Source organism: Primulina eburnea, chromosome 3 (assembly GCF_022965805.1).
Source record: "Primulina eburnea isolate SZY01 chromosome 3, ASM2296580v1, whole genome shotgun sequence".
NCBI lineage: Eukaryota > Viridiplantae > Streptophyta > Magnoliopsida > Lamiales > Gesneriaceae > Primulina > Primulina eburnea.
The window spans coordinates 36,904,211-36,928,772 of NC_133103.1; the positions used below are offsets into that span (position 1 = coordinate 36,904,211).

General features: G+C 36.7%; 2 protein-coding genes across 2 annotated transcripts; one reads left to right on the top strand and one right to left on the bottom strand.

The window, feature by feature from the left end:
- Positions 1–7,631: 7,631 nt before the first annotated feature.
- Positions 7,632–9,096, top strand: LOC140827320 (uncharacterized). The gene is made up of 3 exons (XM_073189969.1): positions 7,632–8,059; positions 8,108–8,409; positions 8,813–9,096. The coding sequence occupies exons 1-3, from the start codon at positions 7,632–7,634 to the stop codon at positions 9,094–9,096; spliced, it is 1,014 nt and encodes a 337-aa protein (XP_073046070.1).
- A 3,168-nt stretch (positions 9,097–12,264) lies between these two features.
- On the bottom strand, positions 12,265–16,808 carry LOC140827560 (protein PIGMENT DEFECTIVE 338, chloroplastic). The gene is made up of 8 exons (XM_073190257.1): positions 15,804–16,808; positions 14,930–15,004; positions 14,744–14,815; positions 14,254–14,334; positions 13,742–13,839; positions 13,323–13,448; positions 12,926–12,974; positions 12,265–12,818 (listed from the first exon to the last, which is right to left on the bottom strand). The coding sequence occupies exons 1-8, from the start codon at positions 16,644–16,646 to the stop codon at positions 12,639–12,641; spliced, it is 1,524 nt and encodes a 507-aa protein (XP_073046358.1). The 5' UTR covers positions 16,647–16,808; the 3' UTR covers positions 12,265–12,638.
- Between the last annotated feature and the right edge of the window lie 7,754 nt (positions 16,809–24,562).

Below are 24,562 nucleotides of genomic sequence, written 5' to 3' on the forward strand. Positions count from 1 at the left end.
AAAGTTTTAAACTCTTAAAATTGCTAAATAATGATTTAGGCTCAAAAATGCTAAAACTCACTAAATTATTTAAAAATGCCCCCAAACTCAACTTAAAATAAAATACCATCTTTAAAATTGCCAAAAATCATCACCGAGTCTTTTCCTCAATCCCGCTTCGAATAATCGTCTGAAACATGAAACTCAAAAGACATTTTAACGTGCATGACGTAACATAACTTAATTTAAAATAGTGCATTTAAATAAATTATGCATGACTAAACTCCTTTAAAATAAATTGAATGTTTTAATAATTTAAATAGATGCATGGGTTATACGTGTACTGAAATCGGGTTCTACAAGATCAACCATTAAGACCTCCATTAATATCAATCTCATGCTCACCTGCATTGATCAGACCTAGTGAGTCTATTGACTCAGCAAACCTTAATCATGATAACAAGTAATACATATCAATTCACAAGCAATATGAAAATACTTTTACTTAAAATAACTTTTATGAACATAAACTTTAACATTTTCCTTTCATCATATCATATCATATTTCCTTTCAACATATACGTATTACCACGGTACGGGGCAACGGGGACATCAACGATACCCTCACCCGTCAACTGAGCCTTGGTCTTACATATCATCGTATCATCGTATTAGTCACAATCAATTCACCTCCTTCAACTTTTCATATTTACATCACTTATAAAAATTCATGCATATATAAATCAGTTTCTTTTAAACCAAGCATGCAACATATATTCTAGAATTAACGTTTTATCATAAAATTCCATAAACATTTAAAATACACACTTTAACATCTATTACAGCATTCAGAAGACTGCCACGACGTCTAACATTTTTTATGTGTAAAATGATCGTTTTGCCCTTGGAACTCTAACTTTCCCAATTTATCTTTAGGCCTTAAAACGACAACCCAAACTCATCCAAACTTAACATATGACCTTAAAATATACCTATAATTATTTCTTAGACGTAAACTTAATCTTCTCAACTAATTTCCCAATTCGTTTTTAAACTTAGACATACATCTTCGTTTTGACTTGTATTGACTCGAAACCTAACCAAACTTGAAACATAGCTTAATAACACCTAGTTATACCATATACAACACAAATTAAGCCAAGCAAGACCCATAGACCAGCCTAGGAACCTTCTGAAATTTTCTACACAAACCCTAGCCCTAATTTGTTCGATCCCTAGCTTGCCTCGACTCCAGCCCCTTAGCCACCAACTCCTGACCTTAGTTGACCCTCGTAGGACCTAGAACAAACCCAAAACACGCTGCTGGATAGAACCTAGCGGTCCTAGAAGCCAACACCCTCAACTCGTCACCCTCCAAGGCATGCGCGGCCCCAAGATCACGCGATCACCCTAGCCCTCGGTCCAACCATCGTCCAACCACCCTAGGACCATCACATAGCCTCCTTAGATCTCCTGGTCACGCCCTAACAGCAGCTAAGGTCGTGGCTCTCAAGGTGCTCTAGCCAAAACCCTAGTCCACACAAAAACACAATTTTCGTTCAACCTAGTTGCTTTCTTTGTCCAGCCTTCAAACTTGCTCCTGAGGGTCCTTAAACATGTGGAAAAATATCCCTTCAAGTTACCCTACCATGGCAGCGCCTTTGTGCATCATTAGGAAGAGTTTTTTTAAAAAAAAACTCTAGTTTTATGCAAATATGACCATAAAAAGAAAAATTAAAGTGTTGCATCATATTCCTCATGCAAACATAATTAAAAATACATAATATGGTGTGAAAGATGTTTGAAGGAAGATTAAGGTGTGTCTTTGCGTTTATTACACACGAAAACAACTTGACGATACGAGTACGTCGACGAAAAGAAGGCCCTATGCTGATTTTTCTTCAAAACCATGACCTTCCCCTTCAATTTTTCTCGTGTGTGCATGTGTCTTGATTCTAGGAAGAGTCCTAGTGTGTTTGAGGGTGAAGGGACGTGAGTTGTGAATGTGGGTTAGGGTTTTAGGGGTCTTGTTTTTAATATAAAATAGCATGACAAGATTTAGGCCCAATAACATGGGTATAATAGGTCCATTAAGCCCATTAGTTAATATGTAAATATTTTGTTTAGGAAAGGTTGTGAAAATATTAGCCGAGTTCTCGAAAAATTCATATTTTCATCGAAAATTGATTACCATTTAAAAATACGACTCGGCGTGTAAAAACACCCGATTTTCGAAAATGCAATTTAAAATACGCCACACATTAAACAATTAAAAATAATTATTTAATAAAAATATTTTCCCTTATATAGTCTCCAATCTCCGTTCCTCGATCGCAATTCGAATAATCTTTAAAACTCAGTTTTATGCATTCATGTAGAAAGGTACATTTTAAACATGCAAACATTCATATCATAATTAATTCATGCAACTAAAAAAATTTAATTAGTAGTCATTTTTCATTTTCTCTAGATTTGTATGCAGTTGGATTACGTCATCGTATTTTGGACTTTACACAGAATATCCACATTAACTCACACAAAATACACACTCTATATACTCCTTAAGGTCTTAAATGATAATTCACAATGGTCATATTAGCTCTTTTATATAGATGATGATGATGATGATGATGATGATTCAATGGATGACATATTTTTCAATCATTTTGTATCGTATAAAGAGAAATAATATGCCATTAATTTTGAGTTTGAATCCGATATAGATGAATTATTGGATAAATATGGAGATAAAAAAGACAAATAACAGTTTAAAAGAATACAACCTAATACTCAAACCATAAAATAAATTTTCATTCATGTAAAACCGATATTCATTCGATAGACTACATAAACATCTCTGTTACCATAACTTTAAAACATATAAATCCCTTTTAACCACACAACCTTACTTCAAACACCTTACATCATCTCTACTACAATATATCATTTTACATATATCAAAATATCAACAAAAGTGATAATTATATCATGCCCAAGTTCTCGTCAAGGCAAAACACTTGACAAACATCCATTGGTGGATCGACATCCTAATTATTCTCATTACATGTTCCTGAAATACATGAGCTCTATGAGTTTATAACTCAACAAGTTGGGATTTGTATATAACAATATGCATAGAAAGAACATCATATTAATACGTGATCAAACCAATGAATACTTTGAAATGTAGTATATTTATATCATGAAAACAATCATTAAGTTATATGGTGTTCATGAGAAAAATATTAACGATCACATGATCCATGTCTATATTCATTATTTTCCAACAGCATAGTGTTGGTGTCATCTGAAAGGCAGACATAATCATAGTTTGATAATCTTGATCAAACTCTTTTTTTTATTAAAAATAACCCTCAAAATCATAATGAATTGTGTGAGAATCTAGATTTCCGAGTCTTGTAATTAATTAATCATGTATAAAATTTTATTTTTATATTTAGTATGTGTATGAATTATCTACTTGAGACCATTAATTTGAATACATGATTATATATATTGATCAAGTCTACAAAGTATTAAAACTCTAGTACTTTTTCATGGCATGACAATTATTATGGAAGGATTTTTCTTATATTTAAAAAGGGTGTGTATACATAAAATATATATTTCACATGTATGTAATAAGATATCACTAAATAATTAATTGGTGCTATAATGTTTTATAAGTGGATACATGAGGTAATCAATCACAAGATTGGGAGCCAAATCAACTATGATTAGAGCCAACTCATTTGACTGAAAATTTGCTCTTGCAATCATCTAATAATTAGACCATTTAATCACCCTAAATCTAGGCATCAATCCACCGATTAATTGACGGGCTAACCACCGAAATTTAGGAGCCAATCATAGCCTTAGTTCATGCTCCTCAACCACTATATATACATGTGGTGTAGTGGAGGAAGAGGCACAACTTTTTCCTAGCATTTCCCTCACCCTTTTCGAGCTACATGGAGGTGAAATTCATTGTGCTTCTTGGGGATACTTGTTCGATTCTTGAGCTAGTAGCAAGGCGTCGCTCCTTCCAACATTCACATTTCATCAAGTACTACTTTGTAAGTATATTTTTGCTATATTATAGTTTGCACATTTATCTTTTGTAAGTGAGCTTTTGTTTATGTGCATATTTTTTCGCAAGTGAGTTTTTATTTGTCACACTTGTTTTTTGTAAGTGTGCTTGATTTAAAATCATGAAATTGTTATGCGCTCCTTCGTTTCTTTTAAACTTCGGTCGAGCATTGTTGTTTCGTTTTTCCCTTCTTGATATGACGATCATGTGAATTATGTTATGGTACTGTGAGAATTCCACCGGATATGGGAGGGAATCTCAAATATATGATATGACTCTTACGCGGTGAGGATGTAACCGCTATATGGTCTCGCTCCCTTAGAGGAGTACAAATTAGATACTGACGTCAGTAAACCATGTAACGTAGATAAATCTCAGTGCCTAAGTGTGAGGTCTAGGAATTTAATTCACGTAACCTGAATGTATTCAATCTAGGGTTTTATTTAATTATATGTTTAATTTTTTTTATGCATTTTATGCATAATAACTGCATGATAGATTTTATTTCATGAAATTTTAAAATTTCATGCATTAGGGTTTCTAAATACATTTCGCGCTCGAACGAGGAGAGGAGACCGGGGAATTATTAGAAAAAGTATTTTTATTGCACAATTAAATTTTATTAATTAACATAAGATATTTTAAATGTATTTTTCAAGAAATGTGGTTTGTTGAGTATTTTTACCCGCCAGAGCATATTTTTCAGTGCTACGCAAATTTTATTGAATCAGAGGACTTTTTGAGGGTTCGGATATTATTTTCAAAAACTTACCAAAACGAAATATTTTTCAGGTGTGTTTTTGGGCATGATGGGCCTATTTTTTTTAGCTTAGTGGGCTCAAAACTCTTTTTAAAGTTTTAATTAATAGTTAATGGCCCATTAGAGTTTATTATACTATTTTATTTAACCTAAAACACACCCTAAACCTAATATTACTCTTCATTAGCCGACACCCTCCCCACTCACCATTCTCCCTCAGTTTCAGCAGCCAAAACCCAAGCAAAGCTTCGGCCAAGTGCATTTCTTGAAAGATAAATTTATCCTACGCTTTCCCGACACTTGTTCTTCGACGTTTTTGCGTAGAATTCTTCAAGTCATGCCATGTACTTTTATTTCTGAGTCATACATGCTAAATACTTGCTGATAAATGTGTTATTTGCATAGAAATGTTTGATCCAGCATATAACAAGGTAAAGCTTCGGTTTTTTTTCAAATCCTTGCTTCCTTTTTAACCAACTCACGTTTGTTTTGAATTTCTGGAAGGGGGCTATAGGCTGCTGTCACGAGGGGGTCTGAATCACTGAATAAGTAGGGGAATTAGGGTGGAGTTGAAGCCTTGTCGAGTTGGGAAGGGACCGAGGAAGTTCCATGGTGTTTGGCTCGTGGGAGAGTAGATCGAGTGTGTGGCATGAACCAGCGGTGCAAAGGCAGAACCAAGCCATGGAACAGACTCTGGTGGGTCTGAACCATGGCCTAGGAAGGCTCGACCATTGCTGGGACAAGGCACGAAGTCGATCGATCATGGGGTAGGAAGATGGAGAGTGGTGTGCGTTTGGGGTGATCCTCGATCGGGTTATCTATGATTCATGCATGAGGCTGATTGTGTAGGTTCAGTAGGTTCAGGGATGTCCTAAGTTGGTCTAGGAAAGGCTGACTCGTGGCTAGTTCCATCGGTTGTGGGCTAGACCGCAAAATTGGGAAGTATACTAGGGTTGGTGTAATAAGGAGCAAAATTCAGCAGCTTGTCGGCCTAAAATTTGAAAGTTTAGGAGTCAGTTTTTTTAGGTTTTAGGGCCTTCTAGATGTTTTTATGGTATGATAAAAATTTGGAAATTTTGGGCTAAGTTTCGAGTCGATTCGGGTTAAAACCGGGACTCCGGTCCAAGTTTTAAAACGAATCGTTTAAGTTGTGAAACATGCTCAAGTTTATGTCTAAGAAACACTTTTAATATGTTTTGGAATGTTTTAAGGAGTTTGGTAAACTTCGGGTCAAATCTTAGAGGGCCAGGGGTAAAACAGTCATTTTGGAATTTCGGGGGCAAAATGGTCATTTTGCATTCGAGTCGAGATTTGTGTCAGCGCCCTGAGCACATTTTTTATCACGTTTTAAATGTTTATGCATCATGTATATGATTTTTAAGAAATTATGATAAATACGGTGCATGCTTGATTTTTAGGAAAAAGTTACTTATATGCATGTTTTATTAAGTGGTAAATATGATGATGTTTTTGAACGTTGAGAATTGGTCGTGACCGACGATGTATATCTATACGATGAAATGAGATATGATGAGCTGAGGCCAAGGCTCAGTGGACGGGTAATGCTGTCGCTGATGTCCCGCCGCCCGGTACCGTGGTTATACGTAGATGGATCCATCGGATAGAGCTGATAAGATAGAGCTGTTACTAAAGTCACAACTAATGAATGAATTCAATTGAAAGAAAATTTATATGTACATGATCACATGAGATGACATGTTTTGACACGTTATAATTTTATACGACACGTTTATGTTCATGCTTTTAAGTTCACGAAATATATGTTGAGTATGGTATTTGCACTGATATGTGCCATGTATATGTACTTGTTATTTTGGGTACATGTATATTGAGTCTTTAGACTCACTAGGGGTGTGTGATGCAGGTGAGCTTGATGGTAAGGGGACTGGAGGTGCCGAACTTTGAGTAGGCAGACCTGGTGCAGTGACTCGATCCGAGGACCGCATGTTTTCCGTATTATGATTTATGAGATTTGAGAGGAGATGAACATTTCCACACGTTGATGATTTTAAGATTTTTATTCGTGTGTGTTTACGTATGATTTTGGATAAGTTTGTTTATTTTGAACTGCACTATTTTTACTGTCAAATATTTAAGATAAATTTCTTTACGTTATATTTTTCTGTAGAGCGCATGCATGCGAAATTTTTAGATGTTATTTCGAAAATGAAAGCTTTTTTAAAATAAAAAATATATATATTTCAACACTTTTAAAGGAGTAGACATCACAGTTTGTGTAAGAGCAAGGGTCCTGTATAGGGTTTTGCACCACCAGCTTCTGTCACTCAGTCTTCAAGCCTCAAGTCTATAAGCTTTTATGATTTAAATGTTTTAAATGATTTACTGTTATCACATGCATGTAAACATGATTTACGCTTTACGATGATTTACTGTATAGGTTTAACTGCTTTTACGATTTAAGGTCTATTATTTTTTTTAAAAAAAAAACTACATTAATTGTTTGATGGGTTACGATTATAAATTGGACTATATTCAGATATGCCTCCCAGACGTGCTCCCATTATAGATAGGCAGGATGAGATTCTTCGAGGAGGCAGAGGACCTCGACTGTCGCCGCTAGGGGACCCAGCTACTCGAGTACTTGAGGTGATAGCGAGCTCCTAGAGCAGGCCCAGCTAGGCCAGCAGGTACCCCCGTCAACAGACAGATGTTTTTTAACAGTTCCGTCGGCTTAACCCGAAAGAGTTCGGAGTTACCATCGATATATTCGTGGCAGAGGGATGGATTAGGGCTCTGGAGTTACACTTCGAGTACCTACAGATGAGGGATGTCGATCGGCCCAGGTGCGCCATTTATATGCTGAGGGATGACGCATCCCTTTGGTGGGAGGGAACTACACATGCAGTGGATGTGGCTACTCTCACGTGGGCCAGATTTAGAGAGATGTTCTTCGAGAAGTATTTTCCAGCGGACGTCAAGGGTCGCCTGACAAGGGAGTTCATGAGTCTCCGACAGGGGGATTTATCTATGGCAGAGTTTATCTCCAAGTTTGACAGGGGCTTCCATTTTGTGCCCATGATAGCGGGAGATGTTGCCCAGAAGCTGAGACATTTCTTAGATGGACTGAGACCCAACCTTCGCCGAGACGTCATGCCGATGACGTCGGTAGGTTATGATGAGGCCACCACCTGCGCTTTTCAGGCGGAGCAGGCTCTGCAGGATATAGACCATGAGATGCACAAGAATAGGCATCAGACTCTGTCCAGTTCCCAGCCATAGAAAAAGTAGTTTACTAGGTCTCCGAGGCAGCATGGGCATCAGAAGCCCCAAGGGCAGTTTAGGAGACCACAGCAGCAGGAGCAGCAGAGACCTCCTCAGTCGTCAAGGGCGCCTAAGCCAGATGACAGGCAGCCATGCCCACAGTACAGCAGGTTCCATTTCGGCAAGTTTATGTGGGGGACCTTTAAAGGATTCGTTTATGGACAAGAGGGCCATAATGTGGCGGATTGCCCTAGGAGCCAGGGCCCCACTACCGGCCGAGCTTATGTGATGCATGCCGAGGAGGCCGAGGCAAAACCAGACTCGACACTGATTACTGGTAACCCTTTTGTTCAAGATTTTAATTGTCGCATGATTGCTTGGATTTAATGATTGCTTGAAGATTTATTTATTGGGACATATAACTTAAAGAGGAATTAGAATGCAAGATCTACCTAGTTGGGACTAAGAATGTAATTGTTTGATTTGAGAAATGTTAGGGACTTAATTGAGGACTTGATTGCTAAAAAAAATCGAGGTTTGTGGGGACTATTTTCGAAACTATAAGGGGCTAAGTTGCAATTTTCGATTTTTTGAGGATTAATTTCGAATTTTCGGGAATAATGTTTGGGTAATTCAGTGATTTTTGAGGATTTTTGGTTAATTACCAATAAGAAATTCCTTAAGTTCAACACTATTAGATTTGATGGTATGTTTTGTCGGATGGAGGATATCTATTGCAGGTGTAGCCACACATGCATTACTAGATTCAGGGGCTACGTATTCCTTTATATCCGAATCTTTCGTCAAGGGACTAGGAATCATACCAGTAGCGATGGATTCAGGGTTTAGAGTATCGATCCCTTCCGGGGAACAGATATTCACTTCTCAGATAGTGAAGAGATTGGAGCTTATGTTACAGAAGTATACGGTGCATGCAGATTTGATAGTGCTACCATTACCAGAGTTTGACATCATCTTGGGGATGGACTGGCTATCTTCTCATGGTGCAGTCATAGATTTTTGACAGAAGTCAGTGTTTGTCAGACCGCCCAGTGGGAATCCATTTTTTTGAAGCTAGACATCAGCAGATGTCGCACGCCATTTCCTCTCTGTCAGTGTTTGAGCTAGTCGAGCAGAGGCTAGAGGACGTGGATGTAGTCAGTGAGTTCTCTAGTGTTTTTCCTGACGATGTTTCAGGCGTTCCACTACACAGAGAGGTGGAATTCTCAATTGAGCTCATGCCAGGGACAGTGTCGATATCTAAGGCACCATACCATCTAGCATTTGCCGAGATGAAAGAACTGAAAGACCGGATACAAGATTTTCTAGATAAGGGTTTCATTCGCCCTAGTTTTTCTCCTTGTGACGAAACAATTCTTTTTGTCAAGAAGAAGGATCGCAGCATGCGACTGTGTATCGACTACAGAGAGCTGAACAGAGTCACAATCAAGAATAATTATCCGCTGCCGAGGATCGAGGACTTGTTTGATCAGCTTCAGGGAGCATCTGTGTTCTCAAAGATAGACCTTCGATCCGGATAGCACCAGCTGAAAGTGAGAGAGTCTGATGTGCATAAGACAGCCTTCCGAACGCGTTATAGGCACTATGAGTTTATGGTTATGCTCTTCGGCCTAACGAACGCACCAGCCATCTTCATGGATATCATGAATAACGTGTTTCAGCCATACTTGGATCAGTTTGTCATAGTTTTTATTGACGATCTTGATATATTCAAAGATCATGGAGGAGCCCAGTCAGCACATGAGGACAGTACTGCAGACTCTACAGGACAGACAGTTGTATGCCAAGTTCAGTAAATGTGAGTTTTGGCTGGACAGAGTGGCATTCTTGGACTACATTGTATCTCAGGATGGTATAGAGGTCGACCCCAGTAAGGTCGAGGCAGTCAGAGATTGGCCAGTGCCCAAGAGCGTGACAGAGATTCGTAGTTTCTTGGGATTAGCAGGTTACTACCGAAAATTCATCCAGGGATTCTCTTCTATTGCGGTGCCTATGACCGCCTTGACAAAGAAGAATGTCGAGTTTATCTGGAGATCTGAGTGTCAGGAGAGCTTTAACATACTGAAGCTAGCATTGACCACTGCACCAGTACTAGCTATGCCATCAGGGTAGGGAGAGTTTGTGGTTTTTACAGATGCATCAAAGCTCGGTTTGGGCGCGGTTCTGCAGCAGGACAGGGTGATAGCCTATGCATCCAGACAGCTGAAGGTCCATGAGAATAATTATCCGATTCATGACCTCGAGCTAGCAGCAGTGGTATTTGCCCTGAAGAATAATTACATACGTCCTAGGGTGGTCCAGGAAATACTGAGTCGTGGCTAGTTCCATCGGTTGTGGGCTAGACCGCAAAAATTGGGAAGCAAGTGTACTAGGGTTGGTGTAATAAGGAGCGAAATTCAGCAGCTTGTCGGCCTAAATTTTGAAAGTTTAGGAGTCTGTTTTTTTAGGTTTTAGGGCCTTCTACATGTTTTTATGGTGTGGTAAAAAGTTGGAAATTTTGGGTTAAGTTCCGAGTCGATTCGGGTCAAAACCGAGACTCCGGTCCAAGTTTTAAAACAAATAGTTTAAGTTGTGAAACTGGCTCGAGTTTACGTCTAAGAAACACTTTTAATATGTTTTGGGATTTTTTAAGGATTTTGGTAAGCTTCGGGTCAAATCTTAGAGGTCCAGGGTTAAAAATGTTATTTTGGGTTTTCGGGGGCAAAATGGTCATTTTGCACCAGAGTCGGATATTTTTGTCCTGACAGCACCCTGAACACATTTTTTTATCATGTTTTAAATGTTTATGCATAATGTATATGATATTTATGAAATTATGATAAATACGGTGCATGCTTGGTTTTAAGGAAAAAGTGATGTATATGCATGTTTTATTAAATGGTGAATATGATGATGTTTTTGAAGGATGAGAATTGATTGTGACTGACGATGTATATGTATACGATGACATGAGATATGATGAGCTGAGGCCAAGGCTTAGTGGACGGGTCGCTGATGTCCCCGTCGCCCGGTACCGTGGTTATACAAAGATGTATCCATCTAATAGAGGCTGATACGATAGAATTGATACGAAAGTCACAACTAATGTACTAAATTCAATTTAAATAAAATGTATACGTATATGATGACATGTTTTGATACGTTATGATTTTATACGACACGTTTATGTTCATGCTTTTAAGTTCAAATATATGTTGAGTATGATATTTTTCACTATTGTGTGCCATGTATATGTACTTGTTATTTAAGATACAGGTGTGTTGAGTCTTTAGACTCACTAGGCGTGTGTAATGCAGGTGAGCTTGATGGTGAGGGGACTGGAGGTGCCGAACTCTGAGTAGGCAGACCTGGTGCGGTGACACGACCCGAGGACCGTATGCTTTCCGCGTTATGATTTATGATATTTGAGAGGAGATGAACATTTTCATACGTTGATGATTTTAATATTTTTATTCGTTTGTGTTTACGTATGATTTTGGATGAGTTTGGTTATTTTAAACTGAACTATTTTTACTGTCAAATATTTAAGATCAATTTTCCTTATGTTATATTTTTCTGTAGAGCGCATGCAAACGAAATTTTAGATGTTATTTCGAAAAATGAGAGCTTTTAAGTATAAAAAAGGATGTCTATGTTTATGAAGTATGTTGTATGAAATTATTTTTGCATGATATGGTATTTCCTCGAAATCATGTATGTTGTTATGTATGTACTCAATCGGCCCCTGCTTCCTGAGTATTTACCAAAATACTCGCCCTTTATTTCCTTCCTCCCAAATAAGAACAAAGAGCAAAAGGAAAAAGAGGAAGAAGAGCAATTTTGCGGATGATAGAAGATTTCTAGATATCCCCGAAGTTTTAAAGATTAGTTTATGATTATCGCTTCCGCACTATTAAGACATTTTTTTAATTTATTTTGGCGTTCGAGTTGTAAAGACAATTATTTTTGTTGATTATGAGAAATAAAATAGTTTTGGTATATATTGTTCTACGAAACTTGTTGTTTGACAATTATATGATTATTGAATAACGTCGATGACGACTAACCCCAGTCACGGGACGTGACAAATTGTGTTCGAAGTTAAAATATTTTTAAAAAATTTGACCAGGCTTAATTTCTTAATCGTCCCGTGAGCCGAATTTTTTTCGTGTGTAAATAAATAATATGCAAATAAAATGAAAGTATATAACATATACCGGGCTGGAGTTACATTCCGAAATAATCACACCAACAGTAAAAATGACATTGCAATAATGTTTGAAGAACTCTTTCTACATCCTAAGTAAATGTAGCATACAAATTACTGAACAATCGTATCGGGCTTGAAGTATTCTCGAGAAGAACAGTTTGTTCAGTGTTTCTCAAACTACAGAATATATTAGCCCCTCTGTTGAATTTGGTTAATGGACAGTTAAATGACCGATAACTTTGATCGTTCTGCAAAATTGCACAAAGGGCCAAACATCCACCAAGATTTCTTGGAGCATTACCAGTGATTTACTTATCCCTGATTTGATGATTCTTGTTCTTTCCGTAGTTCGCGTGTCACAAATCCTTCTCACCGTCTCTTTCAAATTTAAACCATTTCCAATTAGCACACAATCTTTCTTCATCTTCGAAAGGTATGCCGCATGTTGGAAGAGCCTCTAGTTTTCGTGTAGCAGAAAAGACTGAAGTTTTGTGCTTGTACTGCTTTGCCATTACTTTAGCTTCAGAAAATACTTTCTGAACAAAGGGGAAGCTGTGCTTAGATAATTGCTAGTAGATATTTATAAGAGATACCCTAAAGATGATGAAACGAGTGACTAAATTGCATGGTTTAAAATGTTTACCTCCTTATTAGACAAAAAAAGTCCAGGCTCACTTTCGAGGTCGGCAATGCTGTAAGACAAAATGTAGTTATTAACTTTAGTCCTTTTAACTATTCTCCAGCAATCAATTTTTACTTATATTTATAGAAATGTTCTAATGACAAACTAGACAAACGAAAAACCTCTTCTATTGACTAATTAACTTCATACAATTCAAGTCAGAGCAAAATTGTAGCAACAAAATGGCTGCCTCAACACAGAAGCAGCTTCGATTATAATGAAGAATTTATAAACATTTTTTAATATAAAACCGTAGCTTTTCAGAGAGTAGCAACTAGAGGAACCAATTGTCAGACTCCAATAGCGATAGATCAAGCTAAAAGATACTTAGGAACAGCATGTGAATGTCATAATATACCTCACCGAAATTTTGTCAGGAAATGTTGACTTAACCACCAGTACTTTAACCTGCTCATCAATGGCCAGTACGTCGCTAACGGAATTAACCCGCCCTCGAGTTATGTTTGAAATATGCAGCAATCCACTGCAAAAGACAAGGAATTTAGATAATAATCTATGCTCTTCTACAAAAAGCACAAAAAGGACCAAAGTTGTAAGCATAGGGATACATAGTGCAGGTAAATAATTGACGAGAAATAATATCTTGAGTTGAGAAATAGAAAGCTCATAGAAGCCAACATATCTTTCAATTCACATTATATTCTTAGAAGTTGATATTCACGACAAGAATACCTTATCAACACAAGGACGTAACAAAATATCAAGATCAGCGGGTAAACTACAATTGAAAATTCTAACTAAACAAACATCATTCACCTCCTATTAGTATCACCTATCCGTATCTGTGCACCATATGGAAAAATTTTCTTGACTGTTCCTTCCAGAAGTGTTCCCTCTTGAAGATGCATCATCGCCTAAATATTGTATAACCAAGTTAGATGTGATTATCACAAAAAAAACAAGTAAATAATGACACAGTGCATCCTAATCCAGGAATTTGTAGTGGAAAGAAGCAGAAAATGCGGCCCAAGAAGAAATGTTACACTGCCTTTCAAATGGAATGGATCTCAACGACTCAACCTTAAGAATATTTAATATAGCTGAAAATAATGAAACAATTAAACATATGAAAGTTTGATCGGTAAAGGTATCCAATAAAAAAAATTCATAAAAACATTTTTTTCATGTTTCTACCAACCCGACCTTTAACTTTTCTTAAACTGAATCCAATATTCAAATATAATAGATGGATTGGAAAAGCCCTTTAATAGATAGATTTGAAAAGCCCTTTAGGACGATAGGAGATTGTTTGACGAGAAAATACCAACCCAAGCTTCCTTCTCACTGAGTATTAAATCATTAGTTTCTTCATTTATTCTAGTGATTTGCACATATATTCTACGTCCAACCTGGAAAATCAAAAAAGAGAGAGAGGTAGCCAATTAGCATAATAACATACCAATGTGCTGGTGAACAAACATAAAGGTAAATAACATGAACATCGGTCATGCAATGGCTTAGATGAGTGAGCACAGGCTTTGAATGCTAATTACATTTCAATTATAGTTATTAATTCAAAAAATTTGCAGTTCATGCAAGAAAGTTTATTATTAGTTTTTTTCCCCTTAGTTGAAGCGGCTTTATGCCCTTAACATGTAGATGAAAGATAATAGATTGGCTGTGTGCACTCGTAACAGCTCAGCCAACAAATTCATATTTATGACTAACCATCAGTAATGCATAAAACACAATATCTGTCTGAAATGCAAAAATATCATGGAAAAGACGGTAGACGTGTGAAACAGAATTTTTGCATACGTTCTCTTTCAGTTCAGTGTAGTTGTTGACTCTATTGATCAATTCAGCTTTTGGAATAAAAGCCCTTAGCCCCTGAAAAATAAATGGCATCAATCATTGAGTGAAACAAATAATTTGCTTGTGAAATATTGCAATGTGTGTGTGAGTGTGTGTGAGTGTGTGTGTGAAGAGAGAGAGAGATTTTACTTCTATTCTTGTAAGGAGGCCACCAGTATTCCACTCGGTTATTTTAATCTCTAGCGGCTCGTTAAGTTGTTTAATCTGCACAAGATCAAACAACAAATGTCTCGATATATAGTACCCATAAAATCAAAACGTTGGAGGATAAGATTACAGTATTGGAAATATAGACCAGCATATCTTAATATGAAAATTATGTTGAAATCACCCGGCTTCAGGCTGATCCATACTGATGTTTCAACAATTATTAAAAAATCAATTCCTCCATCTACCAAAATCAGATAAGTAGAGGCAGCTTAGCCTACTGGTCTAGCAATGAACCAGCATTATTTAGACAGCACCCATTTGCTTGTCATGTGCCATGGAAGTGATCACAAGAATTTCCACCATAGAGGTTATACCATTACAGAGTTAAGACAAAAAGAAAACATTGGTTGGCCCAACCTCCATTATCCTGACACAAATTTCTAACATTAAAATTCACAATTAATAGCAAAATTCTCTGTTTGCAATCCCCTGTTGATTTTTGGAGAAGAATGATACGAAAATGGCTAGAGTAGGCATCTTAACTAAAGAATTATTAGTCATGGAAGTCATTCAAGGAGGAATAATATGCATTGGTTGTTTCAAAACTGCACTAGAGTAAATAGCATTTGTTAGCCCAACCTATATTATCTTGCCACTATTTCTGAATATCCAAACTAATACAACTGTGGCAAAAATCTCCAAAACAAGGATCACAAGAATTTTGGCTCGACCTGTACATCTCCTTCCAATCGTAACCACTTTATGAATCGAAATCCAACACAATTGTATGAGTCTATGTCAATCATGATACAATAGATTTAAACGCGCAAACAGAAAAAAGAAAGAAAAAAACCTGCCTCACGCGATGCCATGCAATGCGCCTAAAGAGCCTTCTAGTTGACAGCAATGGCCTGCCACCAAGAGTTCTCCCAAGAACCTCAGCAAAAAGAACGGTGCCCGGCTCCACAACAGGCTTAGCTGGCATTGGTTCCCCACTCAGCGCCTCATCATTCTTCACAATTCCCATCTTCCCCCGCACCAATAATTCAGCATCTCTCTCCACGTCCCACAACAGATGGTCCATCTCCTTATCATACAAAGGCAACACTTCTTTAGTCAGCATTGTCCCAAGTAAATCTGCACCCACACTCACATCAAGCTTACTCTCGTTGCCCGAAACCACCACTCCCACCACTAAATCACCCCGCTTCGGCTCATAATACTCCACAATCACCTTTTTACTTTCCTCGATTGAACTCTCATTTCCAATGTCTCGGGGATCAATTTCTTCCTCAAATGGTTTGAAGAACTTGTAAAAGGTCTCTAACACTTCATCCCTGTCCGGTTTCTTTTGATCATTTTCTACTACTTCCTCGACAGGCCCGTTGTCCACTATCTTCGGAGAAGGCTTGCTAAGTAATTCAAGCTCTTCAGATTCTTCACTTTCACGCTCCCGGGGCAAAATGGTATCCCCAACTTCCTCTAAAACTCCATTTCCAGCGCACAATCGAACATGGGCTCGCCTAACTTTCTCTAATTTGGAGGAAAAATACAATCTTTCGAAAGATATGAACCGAGACTTTGAATGCTTAACAAACGGCGTAATAGTAGAGAAGTTATTACAGTAATTAGTGAATGGTGCACACAGCTTGAAGAAAGACGGCGTGCTACAACCGGGGTGATGAATAATCGGCATTTCTGCTTATCCTGCGCACCTTGCGTACTCTAGATGGACGCCGTTCGCAGCTTCGCCGACGCTCTCACTCTGTCCGTTGGCGTAATTCATTCAATCTTCTCGACGCACAAGTTGCAGAGCAAAGCTGCAACTGAGTTAGATAAGATGAAACTTTAATTGCATCGAACCCCTCAAACTATACATATCATAACTTTATGCCCCGCATCATAGGAAAATTACTAGAATTTGGATATTCGGATTCCAAATAACAAAAAAATAGAAGACAATATGTTTATGGCCTAGTTTTTTAGAAAACAAGGAGTATAAAAGACAAGAAGAAAAGAGGAAAGCTGGGTGGAGAAATGATATATTTGTTAAAAGTAAAAAAAATTCGGTAAAAAATTAAAAATATCAAACCCATAAAATATATCAAATTATATTTTATAAAGATTTCTCTCTATTCAATTGTGATTTTCTTCACAAATTGAAAGACCTATTTATAGAATTTTTTTGGAAATAATCCAAAAATAAATTTATCATTGTATACATCATCACACACTAATTTTCAATATTTACAACTCTTATTTTCAACATTCAAATATATCAACTCTTATTTTTCAACACTCCCACTTGTGATGATGATCATGATACAATGATTGTCTTCATTACGTATTTTTATACTGCCTAGTTAAAAACTTTACTAAGAAAAACTTACGGGATAAAAACCATAATAAGGGAAAAGAGTACAGTCACGTAAATTCTCCCTCATGTAAACACGAATGGATTTTTCACAAATTTTGTAGATTGCGGATCTCAATGTTAATACATGCTTTCTGAATATTTTCATAAGAAGTGCTTTTGTAAAGAGATCTGATGAGTTTTTACTTGATTGAATGTAACGAATATCTATATCTTTATTCTTATCAAGCTCTTTTGTGGGGAATATGTTTAGCTCTATCGTTTATTATGTATCCTTCTTTCATTTGAGCAACACATGCAACATTATTTTCATAGAGTATCACGAGCTTCTTGTCGAATGATAATCCGCATGAGATTTGGATATGTTCAGTCATCGGTTTTAGCCACACACATTCACGGCTTGCATCATGTAGTGCAATAATCTCGACATGATTTGAGGAAGTTGTTACGAGTGTTCGTTTCTGTGAACGGCAAGAAATTGTAGTGCCTCCACGAGTAAATACATATCATGTTTGGAAACGTGCCTTGTGTGGATCAGATAAATACCCAACATCAGCATAACCAATTATGCTTTGATTGGTATCTTTTGAATACAAAAGTCACAAGTATGTCGATCCTCGTAGATAACGGAATATATGTTTAATTCCGTTCAGTGTGTTTTTGTTGGATATGATCTAAATCTTGCCAATAAATTTACAGCAAAAGATATATCAAGTCTTGTGCAATTTACAAGATACATAAAGGCATCAATAACACTTAGATATGGTAATTCTGGACCAAGAATAACTTCATCATCTTCACATGGACGGAATATATCTTTTTCTTTGTTTAATGATCTAACAGCCATTGGACTAATTAAAGGATTTGATTTATCCATATTAAAATGTTTAAGGACCTTTTCTTTATAATTTGACTTGTGAATAAATAATCCAAATTCTTTATGTTCATTTACAAACCCAGACAATACTTTGTTTTTCCAAGGCCGTTTATTTCAAATTCTTCCTTCAAGCTGGTTACGTCAATTGAGCAGTCCAGCTGATTGTCCAGTTCATAGGTGATTCAGCAGAAAAACCTCAGAAGTCTGGCCAGCCGAAGTAGTGCTCAACTGAAAAAGAAACCCAGCTGATCAGTCCAACTGAATGAAGTGTGGAATCAGTTCCACCGACGAGTCAACTGATTTCACCAGCCCAACTAAAAGATCGGTTCAACTGACCAGTTCGAAGCATCAATTGGAATCCTTCAGTTATGGATGAAGACAAACTCTTTCAAGTGGATTCGAGCTGTGCGAGAAGGTACAAAGCCATTATACCGTCAAAGGACAATAATGGACGTTGCATCAGAGCATTAAAGACAAAACGCTTCAGAAAGGCAGTCAAAAAGACGAGACACATAGTCTAAGAAGCCGATTCAAATGCAGCGGATACAATAAATGAGTCTCACTGTACGATATGCATTTTCCGCCTATATAAAGAGAAGATCGGTGAAGACTCATACAACATACAACTCAAGAGAGAAAGAGAAAAGGGCACACTTCAAAGTTATACCAGCTTAAGAGAAGCATTCAGCCCAGTCGAGGGAACTCGTTACAGATATATCAACTTATATTAGAAGCGTATTTCCCTCAGTGTATGAGAACATCCTTGTTCAGTTCTCACACACACAAACACTCTCAAACACTCAAATACAGTCTTGCACAAAGACGCTAAACTTGTGTATGTAGTCTTTCTCACATAGACATTAAAGAAGTGTTGACTGGAAGGTACTGCCTTCAGTCTAAGTCTAGGAGTTCAGTTTAGGAAGTGGGTAAGTCCTAGCTGAGTGGGTTTGTACAAGTAGTTGTATAAATCAAAGTCTTCTAGTGGATCCTACCCGAGGCGGTATAAGGGGTGATGTAGGGCAGTTGAAGTCTCCGAACATCCATAAACATATCTTGTGTATTTAACTGATTAACTATTGCTTTCAAACTGTTTTGATCAGTTGGAGTATTCGTCAGTTCAGTTGACACCATAACTAAACTGAAGAATGCAAAAACTATTCTATCTTCTTTCGGTTATTCAGTTTACATAAGATAAAATGCTTTCTAAGTTAACAGTCTTCTTCACAAAGTATTACTTCGAGTTTCTTTCGCTTGATTTGAAAACCAAACTCGATTTAATTCATCGGTGTTAATATTCTTAGAACACGAGCTATTGCAGCTTATTGGAGAATATTTTGTTTGAAGCATCTCAAAGATGTTTAGCAAACGATCCTTCAACTATCAAGTGATCCATATAAGTAAGTTGTTACAACATCCATAAGACGCATTTCTAAATTTTCAGATACCGTCAAACTAATCAAATATCGAAACGTAATTGCATCCATAATAGGAGAATACGTTTCTTCATAATCTATTTTCAGGCTTTTGAGAAAAAACTTGTGCAACAAGTCGAGCTTTATATCTTACTATTTCATTTTTTCTCATTTCGTTTTCGAATAAAAACCATTTGTATCCAACAAGTTTTACACCTTCAGGTGTAAGGACTATAGGCCCAAAAACATTACGCTTATTTAGCGAATCCAATTCAACTTGGATGGTGTCTTTCCATTTTATCCAGTCCTGTCGATTTTTACATTCATCAAATGATTTTAGTTCATGATCTTCAATGTCATTTATGATGTCAAATGCCACATTGTAAGAAAATATCTCATCAATTTCTTTTGCATCTTTTCGGTTCCATATTTTTCCAGTATCAATATAATTGATAGAGATTTCATGATTCTCATCAGTTTGTGGTTCTGACGGAACATTTTCATCATCATGTATTTCCGTCGAAATATCATTCTCTATTTTGTGATCATCCTGTTTCTCTATGATTTTTCTTTTTCTAGGATTTTCCATTGGAACCGATTGGTCTTCCACGCTTTAGGCGTTTAATGACATCATGAGTGTCTTCAATTTGTTTCTTTAGAATTTCAATTCGAGCAGGGGCATTTACAACATGTATATATGATTTAGTTACCCTTTTTTTGTTTGCAAATGTATCTGGTATCTGATTTGCTATTCTTTACAAGTGCACAATTTTCTTTACATCTTTTTCACATTGTTTAGTTCTTGTATCTAGATGTAACAATGATGATGTATACCATGTAATTTTCTTTTCGATATTTTTCTTTTCTCCCCCTAACATTGGGAAGATTTCCTCATTAAATGACAATCAGCAAAACGTGTTGTAAACATGTCACCTATCTGAGGCTCAAGATATCAAATGATTGATGGGCTGTCATAACCAACATAAATTCTGATTTTTCTTTGAGGTCCATTTTTGTTTGTTAAGACGGTGCAATAGGCAGATATACCATAAATTCAAAAATTCTCAGATGAGAAATATCTGGTTCTTTACCAAATGCAAGCTGCAATTGGGAGTATTTATGATATGCACTTGGTCTGATGTAAATTATTGCAGCAGCATGTAAAATTGCATGACCCCATATTGAAACATGGAGTTTTGTTTTCATAATCATTGGTCTAGCAATCAGTTGTAGACATTTAATCAATAATTCATCTAATCCATTTTGTGTATGTACATGAGCCACTGACTGCTCAACAGTGATTTCCATTGACATATAATAATCATTGAAAGTCTGGGGAGTAAATTCACAAGCATTATCATGTCTAATTCTCTTGATTGTATGATCGGAAAATTGATTCCACAATTTTATTATTTGAGCAAGTAATCTTGCAAATGCCACATTTTGGGTTGATAATAAATATACATGTGACCATCTGCTGGAGGCATCGATCAATGCCATAAAATATCTAAATGATCCACATGGTGGATGAATTGGCCCACAAATATCACCCTGGATACGTTCAAGAAACATGAGTGATTTAGTTTGGATTTTAGCTGGTGATAGTCTTATAATAAGTTTCCACGAAAACATGTTTTGCATTGAAACTTATTATTTTGAAAGATCTTCTGGTCTTTCAGCGGATGACCATGTGTATTTTCTATAATTCTTCGCATAATTGTTGAACGAGTATGTCCTAATCGATCATACCAATTGATCAATGTTGAAGAATTATCAACTACCATGTTTGATTCAATTAGAATTGCATATGTATAATGCAATCCTTTATGGAGCATTGATAGTTTTTCAACTACATATTTTTTTCCTGATTTATATGTGGTAAGACACATATATTTATCATTTCATTCATTTATTGTCTGAGTATTATACCCATGAGAATATATGTAATGCCCGAATTTTGAAAAAAATAAAATTGTGGTAGTAGTTGTGATGGTTTATGGCTTTACGTTATGGTATGAATCGTAATGAATGTTATTGAATTGAATAGAAATGGATGGGTAGAATCAAAGGTTGAATTTGAGCTAAATAGGTAATGGAAGTACAGAAACGGTAAGAAAAATGTGCCAGTAGTTGTGGTTTTTAGCATAATATTTTGTATATTGATCCAATTGATGTGAGGCCACTTTCATTAGAAAGATAAGACATAAGGCCATAACTTTCTTATTTTGAGTTTTAGTCAAATCATTAGGGAAGACGAGCCAAAAGCGTCCCGAAGTGTGTCGTGCGTATCGTCGTTCCTACAATGATACATGTTGGGAGATTGAACATAACGTTTTACTCAGACCTCCAAATGACATGAGGCTAATTGGAGGTCCAAGCCAAGACATAGGCCTACAACTTTCTAGTTTACCACTTTCGCAAATTCTGAAGTTAAAAATGCGTTTTGGACAGAATACAGCGCGCCCCTGCGCCAGATCCCGCGTGATGGCGCGCCCATTGCTGAAATTTTGGTGTTTGGGCAGTATGGTGAACGCCCTTGAGCCAAAACATGCGCCATGGCTCCCATCACTTGTACAAAAAACGTATTTTGAGGTTTGGATGGTATAAATTAGACTGGGGAATGATTTTTGTATCATTTCTTCTCATCCTCATTTCTCTCCATCGGTTTAGAGCTAGGGTTCTTCATTTCTCCTTCAATCCAATTTCTTCCAAGATATTAATCTTTGATTGAAGCCTTAATCTTTGCTCGGAGATTAGAAGTTCTTCTCCTCAAGAGTTTAGAAGCAAGGTAAGAAAGCTTATTTCCTTGGGTTAGTGATTGAAGGGAAAACAATGGGTTGTTTGGTTTGTGTTTTGAGGTAAAGTTGTTAATATAATGATTGATGGTATTGTATGTATTGATATTTTGGAAAATAAATGGAATTGTAGAGGAGCTAACTCTTTATCACGCACGTCACGTGTTTGACAAAATGATTCAATGAATGTTTTTATGCCATATTACGGTTAAGAAATGATATGGATTCCTTCTTTACACAATTGTTGGGATTTGAGTTTTCTTGAATATTCAAATTGCGGATCTTGATTCGAAGCATTATTGAATTAATTATGAATTTTGAACAGAAATTGCTCTGTTTTGATAAATGATCCGAGTTCTTGAGTTATAGTAAAATTCAGAGGTTCAAGACTTCTCACCTACACATTTCGATATTCTTTGGTAATATTTGAAAGGTATGTTAAGGTCGGTAACATACGAGGTAAAAGTATCATTTTTATTTTAAATTGAAAATTCTATGGCTTGATGAAATACTTGTGATTTTTTATGATTGATCTTTTTGATGAGCTTATTATTATATGGACTTGATGAGATTGAAATGCATAATTGCATTGCATATTGAGCCACTTTTTGATTCAGATTTGATATGGCGGAGGTCGCCTTGATATATTGATTTGTTGGACGTATGGGGCTATACTTGAGTTGGCATAGTGTATGCGGAGGTCGCTGCTATAGACTGAACACTCTCTATAGGCGCACCATAGTCCTTGGATGGTAGAACACAGCACCCCACCCCGAGCGGATGAGTCGGTGGATGTTGCTGGGTGATTCTATTCCCTTGGGTACCCTATGACCAGATGATTCACTTGATCTTGAAATTTATTGATAGCCCACAGCTTCTGATCATGCATTGCATTATATTGCATCTTTATGGATTTATATGAACTATTTTGAAAATTAAATTCTCATATGCTATTGATTGTATCATACTGGGTTTATACTCACCGGCACGTCGGCTACCTCTTGTTTTCATGTGCTTGACGGTAGGTAAGACGAGGCTTTGGATGCCAGAGTCCAGTTCCAGGTGAGGAGATACGAGTTAGAGTGGGATTCTCGGGTCTTAGGAGCTATTTGATGATGTTTGGATTACTTTTGTTCACTAATTATTTTGACATGTTGAAAATTATATTTCAAACAATTGAGACATTTAAATTATTCTGACGATGTTTATGTCAGTTTGTGAACATTATATTTTATTAAATCGTTTGGTTTGATACATTTAAAATTATTAGTATTAGATATCGGACCCGGGGCCCCACATTAGTTGGTATCAGAGCGTATGATATTTGGGAACAGGGTAGATCGAGTCAGTTCGAATTGCTTGATCATGAGATATATTTGCTAGCATTATCATTGTACCATAATGTGAAATACATGAATATAATTGAGATATTATATTGTTGAGCTTTATTTGAGATTTTTGAGATTGTTGAGTCTCAAGAGCCAGAGATGATTGATACAAGAATGAGATGATTATGATATTGTGATTTTATATGTGTTTGATCTATTTTATATCAGACATGGCTACTCGAAGTAGAGGTCGTGGTAGACCTAGACAGGACACACCAGTGGCACAAGATCAGGGCAGTGCTACTCATACTCAGATGGATATAACTCCTACTCCGATGGAGATACTGTTATCCAGATTTCAGTATTTGCACCTACCGATGTTGAAGGGTACCGAGAATGCATTAGAGTGTGAGAACTCGTTGGAGAATATGGATCAATTATTTGAATCTCTTGAGTATCCAGATGATCATAGAATAAAGTTATTTTGTTCATCAGTTATTAGATGTTGCTAAGAGTTGGTGGATCATGACCAAGAAAGCTTTAGAGGGTCGAGGTACGATTGTTACCTGGGAAATTTTTAAATCTGAATTTTATCAGCGTTTCTTTCCTACCTCTTTCAGGAAAGATAGGGGAGCCGAGTTGCAAATTTAAAGCAGGGAAATCTGAATATTGAGGACTATGTTACTAAGTTCTCGAATTTACTGAGATTTGCTCTTCATGTAGCATCCGATGAAGAAGCTAAGGCCGATCATTTCATAAATGGTCTTAATCCTGATATATTTACCCTGGTTAATACTGGAAGGCCTAACATTTTTGCTGAGGCTCT

Excerpts from the sequence above, each read along its gene's own strand:
- LOC140827320 (XM_073189969.1), top strand. The coding sequence starts at position 7,632 with ATGAGGGATGTCGATCGGCCCAGGTGCGCCATTTATATGCTGAGGGAT. Across the intron at positions 8,060-8,107 it reads CATGAGATGCACAAGAATAG|GTCTCCGAGGCAGCATGGGC; the intron begins GCATCAGACTCT and ends GTAGTTTACTAG. Across the intron at positions 8,410-8,812 it reads AGACTCGACACTGATTACTG|GTGTAGCCACACATGCATTA; the intron begins GTAACCCTTTTG and ends TATCTATTGCAG.
- LOC140827560 (XM_073190257.1), bottom strand. The coding sequence starts at position 16,646 with ATGCCGATTATTCATCACCCCGGTTGTAGCACGCCGTCTTTCTTCAAG. Across the intron at positions 14,816-14,929 it reads GCCTCCTTACAAGAATAGAA|GGGCTAAGGGCTTTTATTCC; the intron begins GTAAAATCTCTC and ends TTTATTTTTCAG. Across the intron at positions 12,975-13,322 it reads CCTGACAAAATTTCGGTGAG|CATTGCCGACCTCGAAAGTG; the intron begins GTATATTATGAC and ends TTTGTCTTACAG.